The sequence below is a fragment of the Populus alba genome, chromosome 10 (genome assembly GCF_005239225.2).
Source record: "Populus alba chromosome 10, ASM523922v2, whole genome shotgun sequence".
In the NCBI taxonomy this organism is placed as follows: Eukaryota; Viridiplantae; Streptophyta; class Magnoliopsida; order Malpighiales; family Salicaceae; genus Populus; species Populus alba.
In genome coordinates this window covers 15,980,945-15,999,396 of record NC_133293.1, presented here as the reverse complement: position 1 = coordinate 15,999,396, position 18,452 = coordinate 15,980,945, and the positions used below count along the sequence as shown (strand labels likewise).

The window sequence follows — 18,452 nt, the reverse complement described above, 5'->3', positions numbered from 1 at the left end:
CTGGCACAAGTCGTTGTCATATTTCGTACTTTTTTTTTAAAATAGTTTTAATATATTAATGTGAAAAATAAAAAATTTATATTTTTAATATATATATATATATATATATATATATATATATATATATATATATATATATAACTGGCCGAGGAGCATTGCCCACTTAGAGTGTTATCTAGATAGCTATAGCTCATCGGTGATCTGTGTACGTAGTCATCCAAAAACAGGTGAAAACTGACCATGAATACATCAAGGACACATCTGAGAGAGAGAGAGAGAGAGAGAGAGAGAGAGAGAGAGAGAGAGGCAACAGCATAAACAAAATGAACACAGCAAAACTTGACATTTTATCAAAATATGATCTTAGATTAATCAACTTAACTAAACACCATCGATATTAATTAGGATGATGGTCGTAGACCTACAACACTGTAGGAGAAGACAAACTTTCTCTTGGCCTCTCTATATACTTCTTGATTGGCATTTTCTTGTACAGCTGCTAATTAATGCAACTCATGGGTTTCTTTTGAAGTCCACCAGCTCCAGCAAAATTCATCCACAGCTAAAACGGTCATGGCAAGCAGACCATTTCCTTGCTTGTGTGAGATGCTTAATCCCGGCCCCAAAAATTGTTTGCCCGATCTCTCACATTACACATTACAAGCTAGTCATCATCTCATAAAACACAACCTAGCTAATTAATAATAAAAAACAAGCGTGAAAATAGCAGTAAGTTCATGATATATATATATATATATATATATATATATATATTAACTGTCTCCTCGGACCTTGCTATGTAACAGACCCGAAAGCCGGCAAAGATATACAGTTGATCCTTTTCTGCATGCATAGTAGTCACTGTATATCCATTAACATATCAACTCTCCTTCCAAGAAATCCATCGATCGATCGGATGCTCGAGAAATAATTAAGGCAGGCATGAGAAGGGTTAGAGGCCAAGAAAGACCGGAAGAAATGTAATGAAAAGATCATTTATAATTCAATGAAGAGGAAGATATTGGCCAAATATAGGAAGAAGTTGGCCATATATATTTAGTAGCAAGTGCTAATACTGAAGAGAAAAAGGATGGTATTGACAGTTCTGGTTAAATATAAAGTTACGGCGATGAAAATCAAGAACTCTGATCAATTATGAAGAGGGTTAGGCCCAGAAGGTACTAGCCTCTTCTCTACACCGTATATTGGATCAATCTCGCTAGGTGGTGGCGGCGGCGGCCCGAGATGTAGCCCCCCTTTCATTCTTTGAAACTGATTGCACCAATAACTTGAAGTACTTTTACGAGGGAAAGAACTAGGAGAATGGCGCGTTGAATCTTGAAGCTGTCGTGGTGGTTTCTTGAAGAGGTATCAAGCGAAGCATGGTTAGGGATTCTAGTGGCTGCAGTTGACATGACAAAGAAGAGGAGTAGCGTCAAGATTAGAAGGCGGTGACTAGACAGGGAGCTGGTTGAAGAAAGAGGGCTCTTCATGGTTGGAAGGGATCGATAGAGAGGTCAAAGGGAGATGGCGATTGTTGAAGGGATGGCTTGGAGAGAAATGAGAAAGGGAGGGAGGGTGGGGATAGAAGAAAAGGGGTTTTAATGCCAAGCAAGAGACACATGAACGAATATAATTTCGCCCAAGAACAAGGGGGCCACTTTCGACATTACCTTTCTCATCAAATTAGTCACGAATATATGTATGTGAAAATATTGTAGGGTATATAGCCTAGAAACCCAAGATTTATTTTTCACTTAATTGATTGTAGGGATGATCAAAGACAATTCTTTAAGATGGTTGGGGGGAGGGGAGGGGAGGGCGGGTGGTGAATAATTGGGTGTTGACTCTTTTTTTTTTTTTTGGGTGAAATTGACTAATCTATTTTGATGATCAATTATTTAATTTAATAAACAAATACTAAAAGAAGACGTGGTGAAAATACTGTTTACCATGCCGCACAAAACGGAAACACAGATCATTGTAATTGCCACTTGTGCACTTTTTTTTCATTCCTATTTTTTTTAATTACGCCATTTTAAGATCAATTTGATAGCCAATTTAAATAAATTACAATATTAATTAAAGATGGAGGATCAAAGGTGGAAAAAAATAAGAAAATAAATGGCAATTCAAAATTAAAGATGAAAAATTCATTTTGATCCTTTTTAAAATATGATAACATTTCAATTTCTCAATATTTCAAGAATTTAATTATGGTATAATTTTTTTTTTTTTTAGCTTTTAATTTGAGAGCGAGAAAGTTTTGGTTGATACTAATTATTACCATAAAAAATATTAATTTTGATATTGATTGGTTTCACTTAATACGTGTTTTTTATTATTTTTATTGTCTGAAATAGTAAATTTAAACTTGATAATTTTTTTAAATTAAAAATAAATTAAAAAATAAATTTTTTTGATAAAAAAAACTTCATGACCTGAGTTTTCAGCAGCCCTCTAATAACTTAAAACTAGATATACAAGATGACATATTTATTTATCCCTTGATTTTAAAAATATAAAATTGAAGAGGCAGCGGAAGTTCGCATGTGTGCACTTGGACTTTTTTATTCTCTTTTTTCTCTATATTTTACACTTTAATCCATTACTAAAGGATAGTTTGGTATTTTTTTTATTGAGTATCATTGAATTTTTTTTCCACAAAATCATAGCTTTTTTTATATATGTTAATTATTAACAAATGCTCTCTTTAAACAGCCCTTTGTGTTGATTGATTAAATAACATTCAATCTTTTTTTTTTCATGAAATTTTATTGCATTGTCTGTTGTAACATTAACATTCTATTTTTGCAGTGATCCGCGATAATTTTAGTTCAATTCTTGATACCAAAGAAACATATTGTTAATAACTACAATTTATATTTATACACCGAAGTTAACTTGTTATACTAGACCATGTAAGATAACTATGCTAATAACTATAATTTATATTTATATACCAAAAATAAATTTTATTTTTATATCTTAAAAGTGACTGTAAAAAAAATTTTTTTTATTTATTTTAATGTTTTTGATGTAAAAAATAAATTTAAAAAAAAAAAAAAATTATTTTAATATATTAAATATTTTTTTAAAAAATAATATTTATTTGGATATAAAACGGCTCTAAATTGCGAGGGCAGCGGACAAGGTGTGTGTAAATCTAGGAACCACGTATGCCTCTACCGTTTGATTTAATAATCATTCAATTTCCGTGATTATATATATATATATATATATATATAGAGAGAGAGAGAGAGAGAGAGAGAGAGAGAGGTCACATGGATTCGGAACTCGAACTTTATGCGCATTAAGTACGAGTGCCATTAGGGAAGAAGAGGTGGAGACTGGAGACCGTAGGTGCGAGTAAAAAGAATTTGCAGTCTAATTCCAATCTCTTCACGGGCATTGCAGATAAATGCTATGGTCTTAAAGATTGAGATATTGTTAGTTTTTTATATTTTATTTTTTTTTAATTTTTTTTTTAATTTTTTTTAAATGAATATATTTTTTGTATTTTAAATCATTTTATTGCAATGATATTAATAATATTTTTTTAAAAATAAAAAAATATTATTTTAATATATTTATAAATAAAAAATATTTTAAAAAACAAAAACAATCACAACCCCAATTAATTTTTACGTAAATTCCTACACACAACAAGGACATTGTAATTTATATATGACGGTTGATGAGATCACGAGGAACGTGGCCTCATTGCCGTCTCGAAAGGCCTCTGTTTTTTAATTCAAGATCCTGCCATGGCCTTCTGAGGTTCTTACGTTTATAGAAGATCCAGATACCATCCATTCTCTTTATTCCTTCGATATGCGAAGCGTGCTCACTGTGGTCTTGAAAACGACAGGACTCCAAAAGTCTGTTAGGCCCCCCCAATACTCCTAGCTTCTTTCCTTTTTTTCCTTTTCTCTTTCTAGAGTTTTGAGAGTTTGTTTTTTTATATATTGATTTATATTTATTTTTTGATTTTTCACACACGGTAACTCGATTATTACTATTTGTTTTAACCATCCCACCCTCTATAGCTATAAGAGCATGCCAAGATATTTTTATAAAAAACAAAAACATATAAAATAAGATAATTGCCTTCCAATCTAACCTCCAAAACAAAGAAAAAAAGTCGAACCCTTCTTTTCCAGATCTCAACAACATTAATCAAAGTCACCTTCTTGTTTCTGCCTTGCCTTCATTATTACGAACAAAAGATGATGAAGCTCCCTATCTTCCTCCTCCTCCTCTCCCTCACCACTCAAACTTCCCTCTCCAAAGTCACCATCTCCGTGACTCCAACAACCCTCCAGAAATCCGGTGACACTGTAACCATTTCCTGGTCCAACGTTGATTCACCTTCCAAACTCGACTGGCTCGGGCTCTATTCACCTCCTGACTCACCTCACGACCACTTCATTGGCTACAAGTTCCTTTCTTCCTCTCCTTCATGGCAATCCGGTTCGGGTTCCATTTCCTTGCCCATCACCAACCTCCGCTCTAATTACTCTTTCCGGATCTTCCATTGGACCGAATCCGAAATCAACCCCAAACGCCATGACCATGATCACAACCCCCTCCCTGGGACGGCCCATTTTCTGGCGGAGTCGGATGTTGTCGGGTTCGAGTCGGGTCATGGGCCTGAGCAGATCCATTTGGCATACACGGATGTTGAGGACGAGATGAGGGTGATGTTTGTGGTGGGTGATGGAGAGGAGAGGAGTGTGAAGTGGGGAGAGAGGGACGGGGAGTGGAGTCACGTGAGTGTGGCACGTGTGGTGAGGTACGAAAGGGAGGATATGTGTGATGCTCCGGCAAATGGGAGTATTGGGTGGAGAGATCCGGGTTGGATCCATGATGGGGTAATGAAGGATTTGAAGAAAGGTGTCAGGTATTGTTATCAGGTAATCTAATTTTTAATTGATGTTTAATCTCTGTTTTTTTCTTTATAATTTATAATTCAGGCATGAGAAATATCCTTTTTTTTGTTTTTGTTTTTGCTCATTTCCATTCTTCTAGTCCATGATTTAGTTTGGAAGAGTTCAATTTTGTTTTGCTGCACGGTTTAGTGGTTGCTTTTCTGGAGCTACCTTGGTTTTGCAGCATGTTAGAATTTCTTTTTCTATTTTCAAAATCACATAAATCCATGCCTTTAGGGATGAAAGCTAGATGGAAAAAGGCAAAGTTTTCTGCTGCATGTGCCAGGCTCATGCTTTTCACGAGATTGATAATTGAGTGAAAGAATGATTTTTGGAATTTGGTTGCTTTTCTAATGTGCATTTTTCCTTTTCTTCCGCTTGCTATTTAATTGTAGATTGCATTCTACTACGAATATCATTCTTAAAACTACATGTTATTGGCTTGACAAGTTGTTTCAATCTCACTTCATTTTCCTTGTTTTGCGCTGCCTGCCAAACAACATAACGTTTTGAGAAACATTCTGACATCAATTGTCAAATCTGGAGTCAATCATAGTTTTCATGGTCATCCACAGTGTAAAATTCTGCCTTCGCTGGCTCTTTTCATATGACCAGCTGCGCTTTGATCTGTATTCACCTTATTTCTCCATGTCACGTTCATGAGTGGATAAATCTGGTAGTATTATCTGCTTCTTACCCAGATGACACACTTCTAACTTCACTGCAGCAACAACTGTAGTTGATGAAGTTCAGTTAGCTAGCTTGCCCACCATCATTAATTAGAAAATCTTGATAACAGGTTGGAAGCGACTCTAAGGGTTGGAGCAAAACTAGGAGCTTTGTCTCTCGGAATGGAGACTCGGATGAAACAATAGCCTTCCTGTTTGGAGACATGGGAACTTCAACACCATATGCTACCTTTATCCGTACACAAGATGAAAGCATATCAACCATGAAGTGGATCCTCCGAGACATAGAAGCTATTGGTGACAAGCATGCTTTTGTTTCTCATATAGGAGATATCAGCTATGCAAGAGGGTACTCATGGTTGTGGGACCATTTTTTTACCCAAATAGAACCTGTTGCTTCCAAAGTGCCATACCATGTGTGCATTGGCAATCATGAGTACGATTGGCCCTTACAGCCCTGGAAACCAGATTGGGCCAATGCAGTTTACGGAACTGATGGTGGTGGTGAATGTGGGGTTCCTTACAGCCTTAAATTTAACATGCCAGGGAACTCTTCAGACTCAACCGGGACCCGTGCTCCTGCAACCCGAAACCTTTACTACTCTTTTGACACAGGGGCTGTGCATTTTGTGTACATATCAACTGAGACCAATTTTGTTGCTGGGAGCAGCCAATATAACTTTATAAAGCAAGATCTGGAATCAGTTGACCGGAGCAAGACTCCTTTTGTGGTAGTCCAAGGGCACAGACCAATGTATACTACTAGCAATGAAAACAGGGATACCCCAATGAGGAACAAACTGCTTGAGCACTTGGAACCTTTGTTTGCGAAATACAATGTTACCCTTGCACTGTGGGGTCATGTGCATAGATACGAAAGGTTTTGTCCAGTGAATAACTTCATCTGCGGAAGCACTTGGAAGGGATTTCCAGTCCATGCTGTGATTGGCATGGGAGGACAAGACTGGCAATCCATCTGGGAGCCAAGACCAGACCACCCAAATGATCCAATTTTTCCACAGCCAGCCAGGTCTATGTTCCGCGGGGGGGAGTTCGGGTACACCAAATTGGTTGCCACAAAGGAGAAGCTAACACTTACTTATGTAGGTAACCATGATGGAGAGATGCACGATATGGTTGAGTTTTTGGCATCTGGAGAAGTTCTCAGTGGTGATGACAGCATTAGTGTGGATGCTGGAGCCAGGATTGGGGTGGTTGATTCTACGTTCTCATGGTATGTCAAGGGGGCAAGTGTTCTTGTCCTTGGGGCTTTTGTGGGCTATATTCTTGGCTACGCATCCCATTCCAGGAAGCAAAATGGTAACAAGGCCAGCTGGACTCCTGTGAAAAGTGAGGATATATGAAAGATTACGAGGAAATTATGATGCTGGGCTATACATGCAGGACATGGTTCCTCGTATTTTTGGAGCTTGTGTGCAATGTGTCGTTAAAGTTTCTGGTGCGCTAAAATGAAGCCCTCTCTAATTGTTTTCTGAGAAGATGAAGCCCTCCTACTACTTTTGGCAAATAAGGTTTGCTAAAAAACTACCTTATCGTACTTGTATACTGTAAATACTAAATACTAAATCTATGTTCTGTATTTTGTGAGAATAAAAGCATTAAAAAGGATTGTATGATAGCATTCGCTTTTGTAGCAATATGTTTTGATGGAGCAAAAACTAATCTGTTTGTAAAGTCGATTGCGTTGTGTTTATAAATTGCATTCCCTTTTAGGTTAGGTAACACAATGTGCTCTACCGGCCGTGCTTCTAACACGTATTCTGAATTTCACTGCTAATCGCTACAGAGCTGACATAATTTCACGGGAAGATTTGCTGTTCTATTTTCGGGTCAGTAGAAGATCAGAAACCCCATTTCTCCTACCTATGAGTTTGTGAAGTAGATCATATGGATAAATTATATGCCGAAGAAACAAAGAATATAGTTTTTTATTAACAATATCTTGAAAGAGACTTTCTCTTTGAATACAACTGGGATTTCAAGATGTCAAATGAATGCCGTTGCAACAGCTAAAACAGCAGTTATGCTGAAGGTTTCACTTCCCAAGCAAATGACGTGTACGTTGATTAGCTCCTTTCACTCGAGAGTTCAGCTCATCCACATCATCACCAAGGTGATCAAGGGCTTTATTTTGCCTGCGTTGGTGACATTGGTTAGAACAGCAAGTAACTTTGCTCAGATAAAATGTTGCTTTTCAAGGTTGATAATGAGAAATATTCTTGGAAGAGAAGCAAAAAATGTTGATAATGAACTTGTAATGCCCCAAAACATTTTACTTTTTCAATTACGAGTGACATCAAACTGACCTGTCAAGTTCACTTCCCATATCAACTGCCATGCCTTTTAAATCACCCAGGATGTTGCTTAAATCTGAAAGCGCATCATCTTGCTTTGCATTCTCTACCTGGTATCAGCACACCCATATAAATCTCAACATTACACCACACTTCTATTCTCCCAAGTTCTAATCACCAGTGAAGTACACTAACCTCAACTTCCTGCAGGGCATTTGTTGGTTCAGGAGGCGGTGTTGTAAAAGCTGAACGTCCTTTAGGAGCTAATCCCAGCTTCTCTCTTTCTCCTTTGCTGTATTGGTTTACTTTGGATGGTTTATCTGTAGCCAGTAAAGCAGATCGTAGAAGAACATAAGCTTATGTTCAAGGCAACGGTTTTTATAAAATAAAACAAACCAGTGATGATGGAAACCTGCTGTGATCAAAGGTTCTGTTATGTCCCGGGTCTTCTTTGGCTTCCAAGGCTTAGAGAAGATGCCCCCAAGATTGTTTAAGAGCTTCTCTCCCTGACAATAGCAGTATAAAATCATCAGAAGTTATCCCTGACAGTAGTAATATGTCTGTGGAGGGAATCCCAGTAACAAGACCCAATGGAATCAAAGGGAAAAAAAGGTCTTTTTAAAACAATCAGATATGCTCTTTGATGGTAATCAGTATGCTCTTCGATGGTAATCCATTATTAGGTTATGTGTATGTTTTGAACGTTCAAGCAAAGTAAAAAGTTCCCTTCTTTTGCAACTGTATTTTTTTTTCCCTGTTGAGGTTTCTCTTGCCAGGCAGACTGTTGAAATGAAATTACATTATCCTTGTAGAATTTTAATACTAAGCCTTAGGTACGCAGCATAGCATCATGGTTTCCTTTCTTTCTAAATAAATTCTCACATCTCAGAGAGAAAACAAAGAATTCAACCAAGTTATTGAATCGAACTGATGCCAACATAAATTCTCTCTCATAATAGCATGGACCAAACGCCAAGCATATCTGGTTAGGGGCATAGAAAAAGTGTTGCATTCCAAGACTCTGTTTTTCCTTTCAAGCATATGCTCAGTAATTGCATAGAGATTTGTTTGGAAAAATCCTTGGTGGTGTTATCAAATTCAACCGAAACAGATTTATCTTCGTAGAGTCAGAGAACATGAAAATTTGGATTGCTATGGATTGCTATTGCAGCGAGTCTGAGAACATGAAAATTTGGTGACATAAACATACAAATTGCTCAACCTAACATGATGCACTATGGATTGCTATTGCAGCGAGTCAGAGAACATGAAAATTTGTTGAATGCTGATCCCTAGGCTGATGGATTTATTTATATTCAAAGAGCAAAATCAGCCAAAATGAACCAAGCCTGAACTCTGAAGATAATAAAGACTAGAATTTCAGTATTATCATCATCATCTTCTCACCATTCTTTTTAATAGAACAAAAATCGGTTTTCCGCCTCGAGTAATGCGTACGGAAAATGATTTCATAACAACACATTGAGCTTACCTTACTGAGATCCTTATCCATATCAACAGCCATGTTATGGGTCCTGGTGATTTGTTCACCCTGAGCATGCAACGTATCTAGAGTCCTTGTAGCATCTTGTTTGATGTCCTCAGCAATCCTGAGGCAGTTATTAACACTGTTTGTTGTCTCCTCAGCCTTGTAGGCAGCGTATTTCTCCAGTTCTTGAACGCTTTGGTTTTCTAGCCCTCCCGAGTCACGGAAATCATTCTTGTATCTGTCTTTATCATCGAAAGCATTATCGGGAACATTAAGCATGGCCTCGGAAGAAGCTCGTTTTCCGAGATGAAGTGTTTGCTTGGCATTGGATTCATCATCTGAATCAAAAGGGTTAGAGGTAGAAGAGGCTGGAGGGCTCACTGAACTTTGCTTGGTAGCTTTATTATTCGCAGGTGATTTCCTAAATCCAAACATTTTGAGTATGAGCAAAGACTGAACACATCAATTGAAGACTTGCTTGGTTGGGAGTGCAAAACCAGGAAAAGAGAACAATAGTGTCTGCGTGAAACTTCAATTCTGGCACCTAAAGATAAACAATGCCAATCAGCTGCAACGACAACGAAGATTTTTCTTCCTTTCCATTTTCTTTCCTTAACGAAATAAATGCTTCATGATGCTAACAGGTGATTTTCCAACCATTTTTATTAAATCTCAAGACGAACACAAACATTAGAAAAACCCAGAAATTAATAACTAACACAACTCCAATTGACACAAGCAGATGAGAAAAACGAGAGAGAACCAGAAACTGTAAGCTGCATTTCGGAAGACATTAAAGTTAAACAAACATGAACGGATCCCAACTGCTCCTTCTGGTTATCTCGGGTCTTGAACAACAGCAAAAAGAGAAGCCAAATTAATGAAACGCACAACGGAATTTGGCGCAGAAGAGTGAAAATTAACGTTCCAACGAATACAAAATAGTAAATTCCTGGTCTTTCCATCTTATCCAGACAATTGAGTCATATTTTCAAGAAGAAGAGATCACGAAGAAAAGCATAAGAATCAAACAACGAAGGAAAAAGTAAAAAAAAAAAAAAATCTTGCTTTAAAGAAATGCAAGATAAATGGAAATTCAAAACCATATCACTAGAACTAATTAAAAAAGGGAAAGCCATAAAAGAATGGGTACCTTAGACCCGAATGAAAGAATGAGAGGAGATATTATAATTCTTGGGCGATTGCCAAGAAAGTTTCACGCAGAAGACCAGAGCCAGAGGATGGGAATCAGAGGGAGGTTTGTTTATTAAACTCCTTCTGATACAAGTAATACAAGGAAGAGAGAGAATTTTTAGCAATATTCTGTGTCTATCTGTCTGTGTTTGAAAAACTCAAGCAGATGGGAGGCGCCGCGAAAAACAAGAAAGGCTCTTCTTTCTCCCTCTCTAATCTGAAATCTCGTCCCCATGGAAATGGAAGAAGAGTACTTATGTTATATAAGTTCCCCTTGTGAATTTTCAGACCGTTGCGATTCCTTTGTCCTTTTTCCCTTCTCTATAATTTAATAAAATAATTGGCGTTTTCAGTTTTTAAGGAAAGAATATTTAGCTTATTAGTTTTTGGATGGGTCAAGGTCCATGTTCGATGCTTCTAGCCAGGCCCAATTAGTTTTCAAATTTTGTTTCCTACGGGATCAAGCCTAACTGGTTGTTGACTCAAAAAGGGAATATGGGCTCAATTCTTGGTGCTCAACAAGATGGGACCTCAATTGTTTTTGTGTTTTTGCGCTGTTTTTAAAAATTTTATTTTTTTAAATTATTTTTTAATATTTTATTATTATTATAATATTAAAAATAATTTTTTAAAAAATAAAAATATATATTTATTCTAAAAAAAATGTAAATAAAAAATTTAAAAAATAATCGGTACTACAAAGTCAAACACTCTTGCGAGCGTATTTGAAATTGTTATTATGATTACTTTTTAAAGTATTTTTTAGTTTAAAATATATTAAAAAATATATTTTTTATTTTTTAAATAAAATATAAAAAATATATTAATTTAAAATAAAAAAAATTAAATTTTTTAAAAATACTTTTAAAACGTAATACTAATAATAATATTAATCTTGCAAGAAAGGCTGAAGACATACAGACACTAATGTCTTCAGGTACTCCCCTCATAGAATTGGGCCAACAGCAACCCTGAATGGATGGCTATCCTTCTTCTCTGAAGCAGAGCAAAAATATCTTTCTGAAAAAAGACTTCCAGTTTTGGAAATTTGGAACCAGCAGATAGACTATCATCAAACTAGCGGGGAGTTATTTCCAAGTAGTAATTAACAAGTGACGGAAAACGACAATCAATAATATTTCCCTCGTTTTGAACATGAAGTCATGCTACTGGCACCAAAATAAAACGAAGATAAGAAGACAAAACGCTACTCTCTCTTTCACTCATTTCCTGTTCAATCTATCAAACCAAGAGCAGAGAGCAAAAACAATTAATGGCTACTTTACCATTCTCTGCAGCTCAATCGATTTCAGTTTCGGGCTTCAACTACAGAGCCCGTCATTCCAATCTTTTCTTTGTTAGAGCCCCACGATTTTTCAATCGTTTAAAAAGAAGAAACTTGTCCGTCAAGAACATTGCTAGTGACCAAAGGCAAGAATTGAAAGATCCCTCTGTCAATGGAGAAGGTTCTTGTTGTGCTACTAATAAATTTCTTCCCTTTCTAGTCTCTTTTTCAGTTTGGCGTTCTCTCGTTCAATAGCGTGTACTGGTATTTTTCATGTGTTTTTGTGTGTTTACAGCTTCTTTAGAGACCCTCGAACCTGATTCTGCATCTATTGCAGCCAGTATTCAATACCATGCAGAATTCACACCATTATTCTCTCCAGAACATTTTGATCTTCCCAAGGCGTTTGTGGCAACTGCAGAAAGCGTTCGCGATTCGATAATTATAAATTGGAATGCCACATATAAGTACTACGAGAAGATGAATGTAAAGCAGGCTTATTACCTGTCTATGGAGTTTCTACAGGTTCAGTACTATCGGTTTTCTGGTGGCTACAACTACTAAAAACCAATCCTACTGTGCTAGCTCGGTTAGTTCTTGCTGATGATTTGTTATGTACCGTGTTTTTTTATGTCGCAGGGCAGAGCATTGCTAAATGCCATCGGGAACTTGGAGCTTTCAGGAGCTTACGCTGATGCTTTGAGAGAGTTGGGCCACGAGTTAGAGGATGTAGCTGGACAGGTAAGATGTTCTTATGATAAGTGTTTTGTTCAATCATCATGGCTGACCGCTTCCTTTTTTTTGGGTTACAAAGGAGATGTTCGAATCACTCCTTTATGCCACGTCTCCTGATTTATGAGTGCAATACAAATGATTTGCTTATAGGTATTGGTAAATTGGACTTTCTTAACTCAAAACAGCATCCAACTCCTACAACAGTCTGACTTTCTTTCCATAAAATGACTGGCTTCGAAACAGTTTTTACATGGAATGAATTAAATTATTTACTAAATCTTATGCTATTGTATCGGGATTTGGAACACACACTCATTGAAAACTTTGCCAGGCTTTATATGTTGTTCTCTATCAGGCATTCCTATAAATACATTTATTGAACATAGCAACATTGTGTATAAGCATTCTGAAATCTTTCTGTTAAATTTACGAATGTCAGGAACCAGATGCTGCACTGGGGAATGGGGGCTTAGGGCGGCTTGCTTCCTGCTTTCTGGATTCGTTAGCAACACTGAATTATCCTGCTTGGGGGTATGGACTCAGGTACAAATATGGCTTGTTCAAACAGCTCATCACAAAAGATGGGCAGGAGGAAGTTGCAGAAAATTGGCTTGAGGTATTCATTTGAGTTTAGTATTGTTCAAAAATTTCAAAGCTGATTGCTTTTATGCATAATGCATAATTTATATGTTCCTCTATTTGTTTAATAATTAAAGCATCTCTTGGCAGATGGGCAATCCATGGGAAATTGTAAGAAATGATGTCTCCTATTCTGTTAAATTCTATGGAGAAGTTATTTCCAAGCCTGATGGAAGTAAAGAATGGATTGGAGGAGAAAACATCACAGCTGTTGCGTATGATGTCCCAATTCCTGGATATAAAACTAAAACCACAATAAACCTTAGATTGTGGTCCACTAAAGTTGCACCGAATGAATTTGATTTACGTGCTTATAATGCTGGCGATCATGCCAAGGCGTGTGCAGCTCTAAAGAATGCCGAAAAGGTCTGTGAAGTAACAATCATATAGCAGTTAATTTCATGAATCTGTTTATGATCAACAAACTAAGACACTGAAATTTTAAGATCCACTCGGACACTATATGGCAAATTATATGTGAGAGTGTGTTTCTGTCCAGATTTGTTGACAGCACCTCAGTACATATCTATAGGGATTAGAAACGGTTTATTAGTGTTTCTATTACCAAAGCTGATGGTTCCATTTGTTGATTTGTTGTGATCAGATTTGCTACATATTATACCCTGGAGATGAATCAATTGAGGGCAAGATTTTACGGTTGAAGCAACAATATACACTATGCTCTGCATCTCTCCAAGATATCATTGCTCACTTTGAAAGGAGATCAGGGAAGCCTGTAAATTGGGAAAATTTTCCAGATAAGGTTGCAGTGCAAATGAATGACACTCATCCAACACTTTGCATCCCGGAGCTGATAAGAATTTTGATAGATTTGAAGGGTTTGAGCTGGAAGGAATCATGGGATATTACTCAGAGGTACTTCTCTACATGGGCTTTGCACTTCTGTGGCAACCAGTGGGGCAGTAATTAAACTATGCTTGTTCCACAGCGTATGAATGTGTCTGCTGCACATCTGCTTGCACTTGAATTAATTTATAGTTGATCCATACAAAGATCACCGTTCCAGTATAATAATTTTGTTACACATCGATTGGCTATATGTTGGCTTCTAGTTGTGGTTGCTAATAATCCCCAGGATTTTGTGATTTATGCAGAACTGTTGCATACACAAATCACACAGTTTTGCCTGAGGCTCTGGAGAAATGGAGCTTAGACCTTTTGCAGAAACTTCTGCCACGACATGTTGAGATCATTAGGATGATTGATGAAGAGGTAAGATTAAAGAGGTGGGATGATTTTTACAGACATCAATTATTTAGACTTTTTCCTCTTCAATTCTGTTGTCATTTGTCATCCATTCCTTATGTTATCCAGCTGATTCATACCATAATTGCGGAGTATGGCACAGAGGATCTCGACTTGTTGCAGCATAAGCTAAAGCAAATGAGAATTCTTGATAATATTGAGCTGCCTGACTCAGTTCTAGAATTGTTAGTTAAACAAGAAGAAAGTTCTGCTGTTGACTCCATTAAGGAAGATAAAGTCTCAGATAAAGAAACTGAATCTGCTGATGAAGAACAGGCTGAAGAACAGGACACTGATGCGAAAGATGTGGTGACATTTGATCCAGATCCAAATCTGCCAAAGATGGTCCGCATGGCTAATCTATGTGTTGTCGGCGGGTCTGCTGTAAATGGAGTTGCTGAGATTCACAGTGAAATAGTAAAAAATGAAGTATTTAATGAGTTCTATAAGGCAAGTAAATTAGTATTCTGTTCTGCTTCTCATATCACTTTCTGATCATGAAATTGCATGAATATTCTTGAGGATAAAAGTAAATAATGAGATCTTGTATTTCTTCAGGACTACTGTGCATTGAATTTTCTTCGGGATTAAAGTAATTTCAGTATCCATTACTTTTTGGCAGTTGTGGCCTGAGAAATTTCAGAATAAAACAAATGGGGTGACACTAAGAAGATGGATTCGTTTTTGCAATCCAGATCTCAGTAAAATCATAACCAAGTGGACTGGAACAGATGATTGGACCTTAAACACTGAGAAACTGTCGACACTTGCAGAGGTAAATTGTTATTTGTTACATTACAACCTACTGGTTGCCCTGTGCTCAACTTAGATCTATGGTGACATTTCAATTGGAACTTCACTCGAAATGTTTTCTGACGCCCATATTTTGATGTGCCATCTTGCATGTGTGCGAGTCTTTCCTTTTACATTTCAGGACAACAGTAAATTTGACCTCATCAGCTTCATACGTATTAGATTTTGACAGACAAATGCAAGTTTTTCGCAGTTTTCTGATAATGAGGACCTCCAATCTGAGTGGAGGGAAGCCAAAAAAAGAAACAAGATCAAGGTTGCGGACTTCCTTAAGGAAAAGACTGGATATATTGTCAATCCTGACGCAATGTTTGATGTACAGGTTATTTCCTGCCTACCCTTACCTTGATCTGTTTCTGTTTTATCTGATCATACGACTCTATAGAAGTCATTTCGGTCTTTAGTCCTGGTTCTTGATATCTGGTTTCTGGTCCTAAAAAGCTCCGAGTAAAACATTGACACTTTAAATTGAATAGTTGGCGATGATGATGATCAATGGCGACAATCATTTCTTGAATTGTACTGGTCTCACCTTTGTTGATACAAGTGATGTTGAGCAAAAAATAAAATTCATCTTAAAGGATAACTTCTTCGTCTTTATTTTATTTACAAATGAAAAGTATCTCGAGTCTATAAGTAGTATAATAACTCTAATTCTCAGGTAAAGCGCATCCACGAATACAAGCGGCAGTTACTGAATATAATGGGAATTGTGTATCGCTATAAGAAAATGAAAGAAATGAGTCCTGAGGAAAGAAGGGCGAGGTATGTGCCTAGGGTATGTATATTTGGAGGCAAAGCATTTGCTACATATGTCCAAGCCAAGAGGATTGTGAAATTTATCACAGATGTGGGAACTACTGTTAATCATGATGCAGACATAGGCGACCTTTTGAAGGTATAGCTTGGCTAAGTGATCATCGATACTCATCAATTATGTCCAAATGCTGATGGCTGAAAATCGTGGGCTTCTTCTCATATTTGCGTTCTTGCTTGTCACCCATATTTCAGGTTGTCTTTGTACCTGATTACAATGTCAGTGTGGCAGAGTTACTGATTCCAGGAAGCGAGCTTTCGCAGCACATCAGGTATTCATGTTACTTCAGAATTGCAGAGTTTCCTTTCTTTTCTTCCTTACAATTCATATGAATAAGATGTGTTCAATATCCTTGGCACCTTCTACCACAAATCTGACAAAATAAGCATGTGAATTACTGCAAAAACTGCCACCCAAATTACATCGAGATTGCTAATTATTGCTGGTAGTTCTGCAGGATGTTGGCTCCATTATTAATTCAAGATTTTAGTTGTTGATTCAACTGTATCTTATTATTTGATTGCTCAGCACGGCTGGAATGGAGGCCAGCGGAACCAGCAATATGAAGTTTGCAATGAATGGCTGCATTCTTATTGGCACCTTAGATGGAGCTAATGTTGAAATAAGGCAAGAGGTTGGCGAAGATAACTTTTTCCTCTTTGGTGCAGAGGCACACGAAATTGCAGGCCTAAGAAAGGAAAGGGCTGAGGGAAAAGTAGGCCTGCTGTACAAGACTAAACTCTTTTTTTACTTTCCCAGACATTCTCTTCTGATTTCCAGAACTTCTCATGACATTTGACCAAAACTCCGCTACCAACTCCCTGTTTTAAAGTAAACTGAGGCAAAAAAAAGAAAGAAAGTGAGTCTATCATTATCCAATTCACTTTATCTATCTCATCTTGTTTGCAGTTTATCCCTGATCCGAGGTTCGAAGAAGTAAAGGCGTTCGTCAGAAATGGTGTTTTTGGCCATTACAACTATGAAGAACTCATGGGATCCTTGGAAGGAAATGAAGGTTATGGCCGAGCTGATTATTTCCTTGTTGGCAAGGATTTCCCTAGTTATGTGGAGTGCCAGGAGAAGGTTGACGAGGCATATAAAGATCAGAAAGTAAGTAGTATTTGCTAGACACGCTCGCACACACAAATCTATATGACTAATCATCTTTGAACTTCAATGAAACATACATGTACAATGTCCATGAATATCCTGCATGTATGTGCTCCCTTGCAAATTCAACCCTGTAAAATATGTGGCTGGAGGTAATTTGTTCCACAGGTAAAATCATGTTTACATTTATGCCTAAAGTTTATATTTATAGATGTATGGAATTATTATATATAGAGGCATGCCTAGTGGATTGATTACAGTGCTAGATGTGTGCTGATAACTCAATGATAACTGGAGCAGAGATGGACAAAAATGTCGATTTTGAATACGGCTGGCTCATACAAGTTCAGCAGTGACAGAACGATTCACGAATATGCAAGAGACATATGGAGGATCCAACCTGTTCTATTGCCTTGAATTGATTATATCTGCAGGGCGGGGGGTGCGATCTATAATGGTGTAAACCCCACATTTGATGTACTGTTATTACATACGATTCATGAATATGCGAGAGACATATGTATGGAGTTCGATCTTCCAAAATCCAAGTGAAGATTTTACTACAAATATTATCCTTGCAATTCTGGGTATGTGGACGCCTACAATCCTCTATCTTGATGTCCATCATGTTAAATAAACATCTGGCTAACGAGTCTTCTTGGTCACTGCCTTTTCTGGTTCTTTACGCAAACAATATTGATACAGAGCAGAATTGCCTTGAAGAAATACCACTCGATCCAAATCAGGACAGGAAACCGTAGCAGCAGCCAGCAGCAGAAGCCCATGAAGTAGAGCTTAATATAACAGCAAGGATGGCTTCTGTCGCGTGCCTGAGGTTAAAAATAAAATTTAAAAACTAAAAAAAATTATTTTGACACAGCACGGCAACCAATGACAATTAGCAACAACAACGGCTTCTCGTGTCTTCTCTAGCGTGCATGTTACTCTTCAAAACGAATGAACTGCGATCAATAACTACAAGACGGGTACAGTTTTGCAGGCGCTAGATAATGGTGAGGACATGGTTGGGATTGATGGCATTATCGTAAATTAAAAATTTATCAGACAGCACCTCAAACTGCACAATCAGGGATTGGGTTGGACGGTACTTGCCCCTGGGAGGACGATGGAGTTCTTGGGGTTTGGTATGCCTCCTTCATTAATTTGTT

The 18,452-nt window shown here is 37.3% G+C and overlaps 3 protein-coding genes across 3 annotated transcripts; 2 read left to right on the top strand and 1 right to left on the bottom strand.

Annotated features, from left to right (window-relative positions):
- The first annotated feature begins 4,112 nt into the window (after positions 1-4,112).
- Positions 4,113-7,315, top strand: LOC118042975 (probable inactive purple acid phosphatase 2). The gene is made up of 2 exons (XM_035050746.2): positions 4,113-4,916; positions 5,731-7,315. Exons 1-2 carry the CDS (start codon positions 4,230-4,232, stop codon positions 6,982-6,984), a joined length of 1,941 nt encoding a protein of 646 aa, XP_034906637.1. The 5' UTR covers positions 4,113-4,229; the 3' UTR covers positions 6,985-7,315.
- Positions 7,316-7,551: 236 nt separating this feature from the next.
- Positions 7,552-10,929, bottom strand: LOC118042976 (putative SNAP25 homologous protein SNAP30). Its single transcript, XM_035050747.2, has 6 exons — positions 10,578-10,929; positions 9,428-9,968; positions 8,348-8,441; positions 8,131-8,255; positions 7,948-8,045; positions 7,552-7,776 (listed from the first exon to the last, which is right to left on the bottom strand). The coding sequence occupies exons 2-6, from the start codon at positions 9,857-9,859 to the stop codon at positions 7,677-7,679; spliced, it is 849 nt and encodes a 282-aa protein (XP_034906638.1). The 5' UTR covers positions 9,860-9,968; positions 10,578-10,929; the 3' UTR covers positions 7,552-7,676.
- Positions 10,930-11,707: 778 nt separating this feature from the next.
- LOC118043305 (alpha-1,4 glucan phosphorylase L-2 isozyme, chloroplastic/amyloplastic) lies at positions 11,708-17,864 on the top strand. Its single transcript, XM_035051248.2, has 15 exons — positions 11,708-12,084; positions 12,199-12,428; positions 12,543-12,644; positions 13,078-13,254; positions 13,368-13,643; positions 13,882-14,153; positions 14,393-14,510; positions 14,613-14,993; positions 15,166-15,318; positions 15,550-15,678; positions 16,018-16,254; positions 16,368-16,444; positions 16,702-16,888; positions 17,083-17,283; positions 17,584-17,864. Exons 1-15 carry the CDS (start codon positions 11,892-11,894, stop codon positions 17,698-17,700), a joined length of 2,850 nt encoding a protein of 949 aa, XP_034907139.1. The 5' UTR covers positions 11,708-11,891; the 3' UTR covers positions 17,701-17,864.
- Positions 17,865-18,452: the final 588 nt, after the last annotated feature.

What these genes read in the sequence shown, in the direction of transcription:
- LOC118042975 (XM_035050746.2), top strand. Translation starts at nt 4,230, where the DNA reads ATGATGAAGCTCCCTATCTTCCTCCTCCTCCTCTCCCTCACCACTCAA. An exon ending in GTGTCAGGTATTGTTATCAG is followed by an intron (nt 4,917 to 5,730) that starts GTAATCTAATTT and finishes TCTTGATAACAG; the next exon opens with GTTGGAAGCGACTCTAAGGG.
- LOC118042976 (XM_035050747.2), bottom strand. Translation starts at nt 9,859, where the DNA reads ATGTTTGGATTTAGGAAATCACCTGCGAATAATAAAGCTACCAAGCAA. An exon ending in AGAACCTTTGATCACAGCAG is followed by an intron (nt 8,256 to 8,347) that starts GTTTCCATCATC and finishes TACTGGCTACAG; the next exon opens with ATAAACCATCCAAAGTAAAC. An exon ending in ATGGGAAGTGAACTTGACAG is followed by an intron (nt 7,777 to 7,947) that starts GTCAGTTTGATG and finishes TCACCAACGCAG; the next exon opens with GCAAAATAAAGCCCTTGATC.
- LOC118043305 (XM_035051248.2), top strand. Translation starts at nt 11,892, where the DNA reads ATGGCTACTTTACCATTCTCTGCAGCTCAATCGATTTCAGTTTCGGGC. An exon ending in TGTCTATGGAGTTTCTACAG is followed by an intron (nt 12,429 to 12,542) that starts GTTCAGTACTAT and finishes TTTATGTCGCAG; the next exon opens with GGCAGAGCATTGCTAAATGC. An exon ending in ACGCAATGTTTGATGTACAG is followed by an intron (nt 15,679 to 16,017) that starts GTTATTTCCTGC and finishes TCTAATTCTCAG; the next exon opens with GTAAAGCGCATCCACGAATA.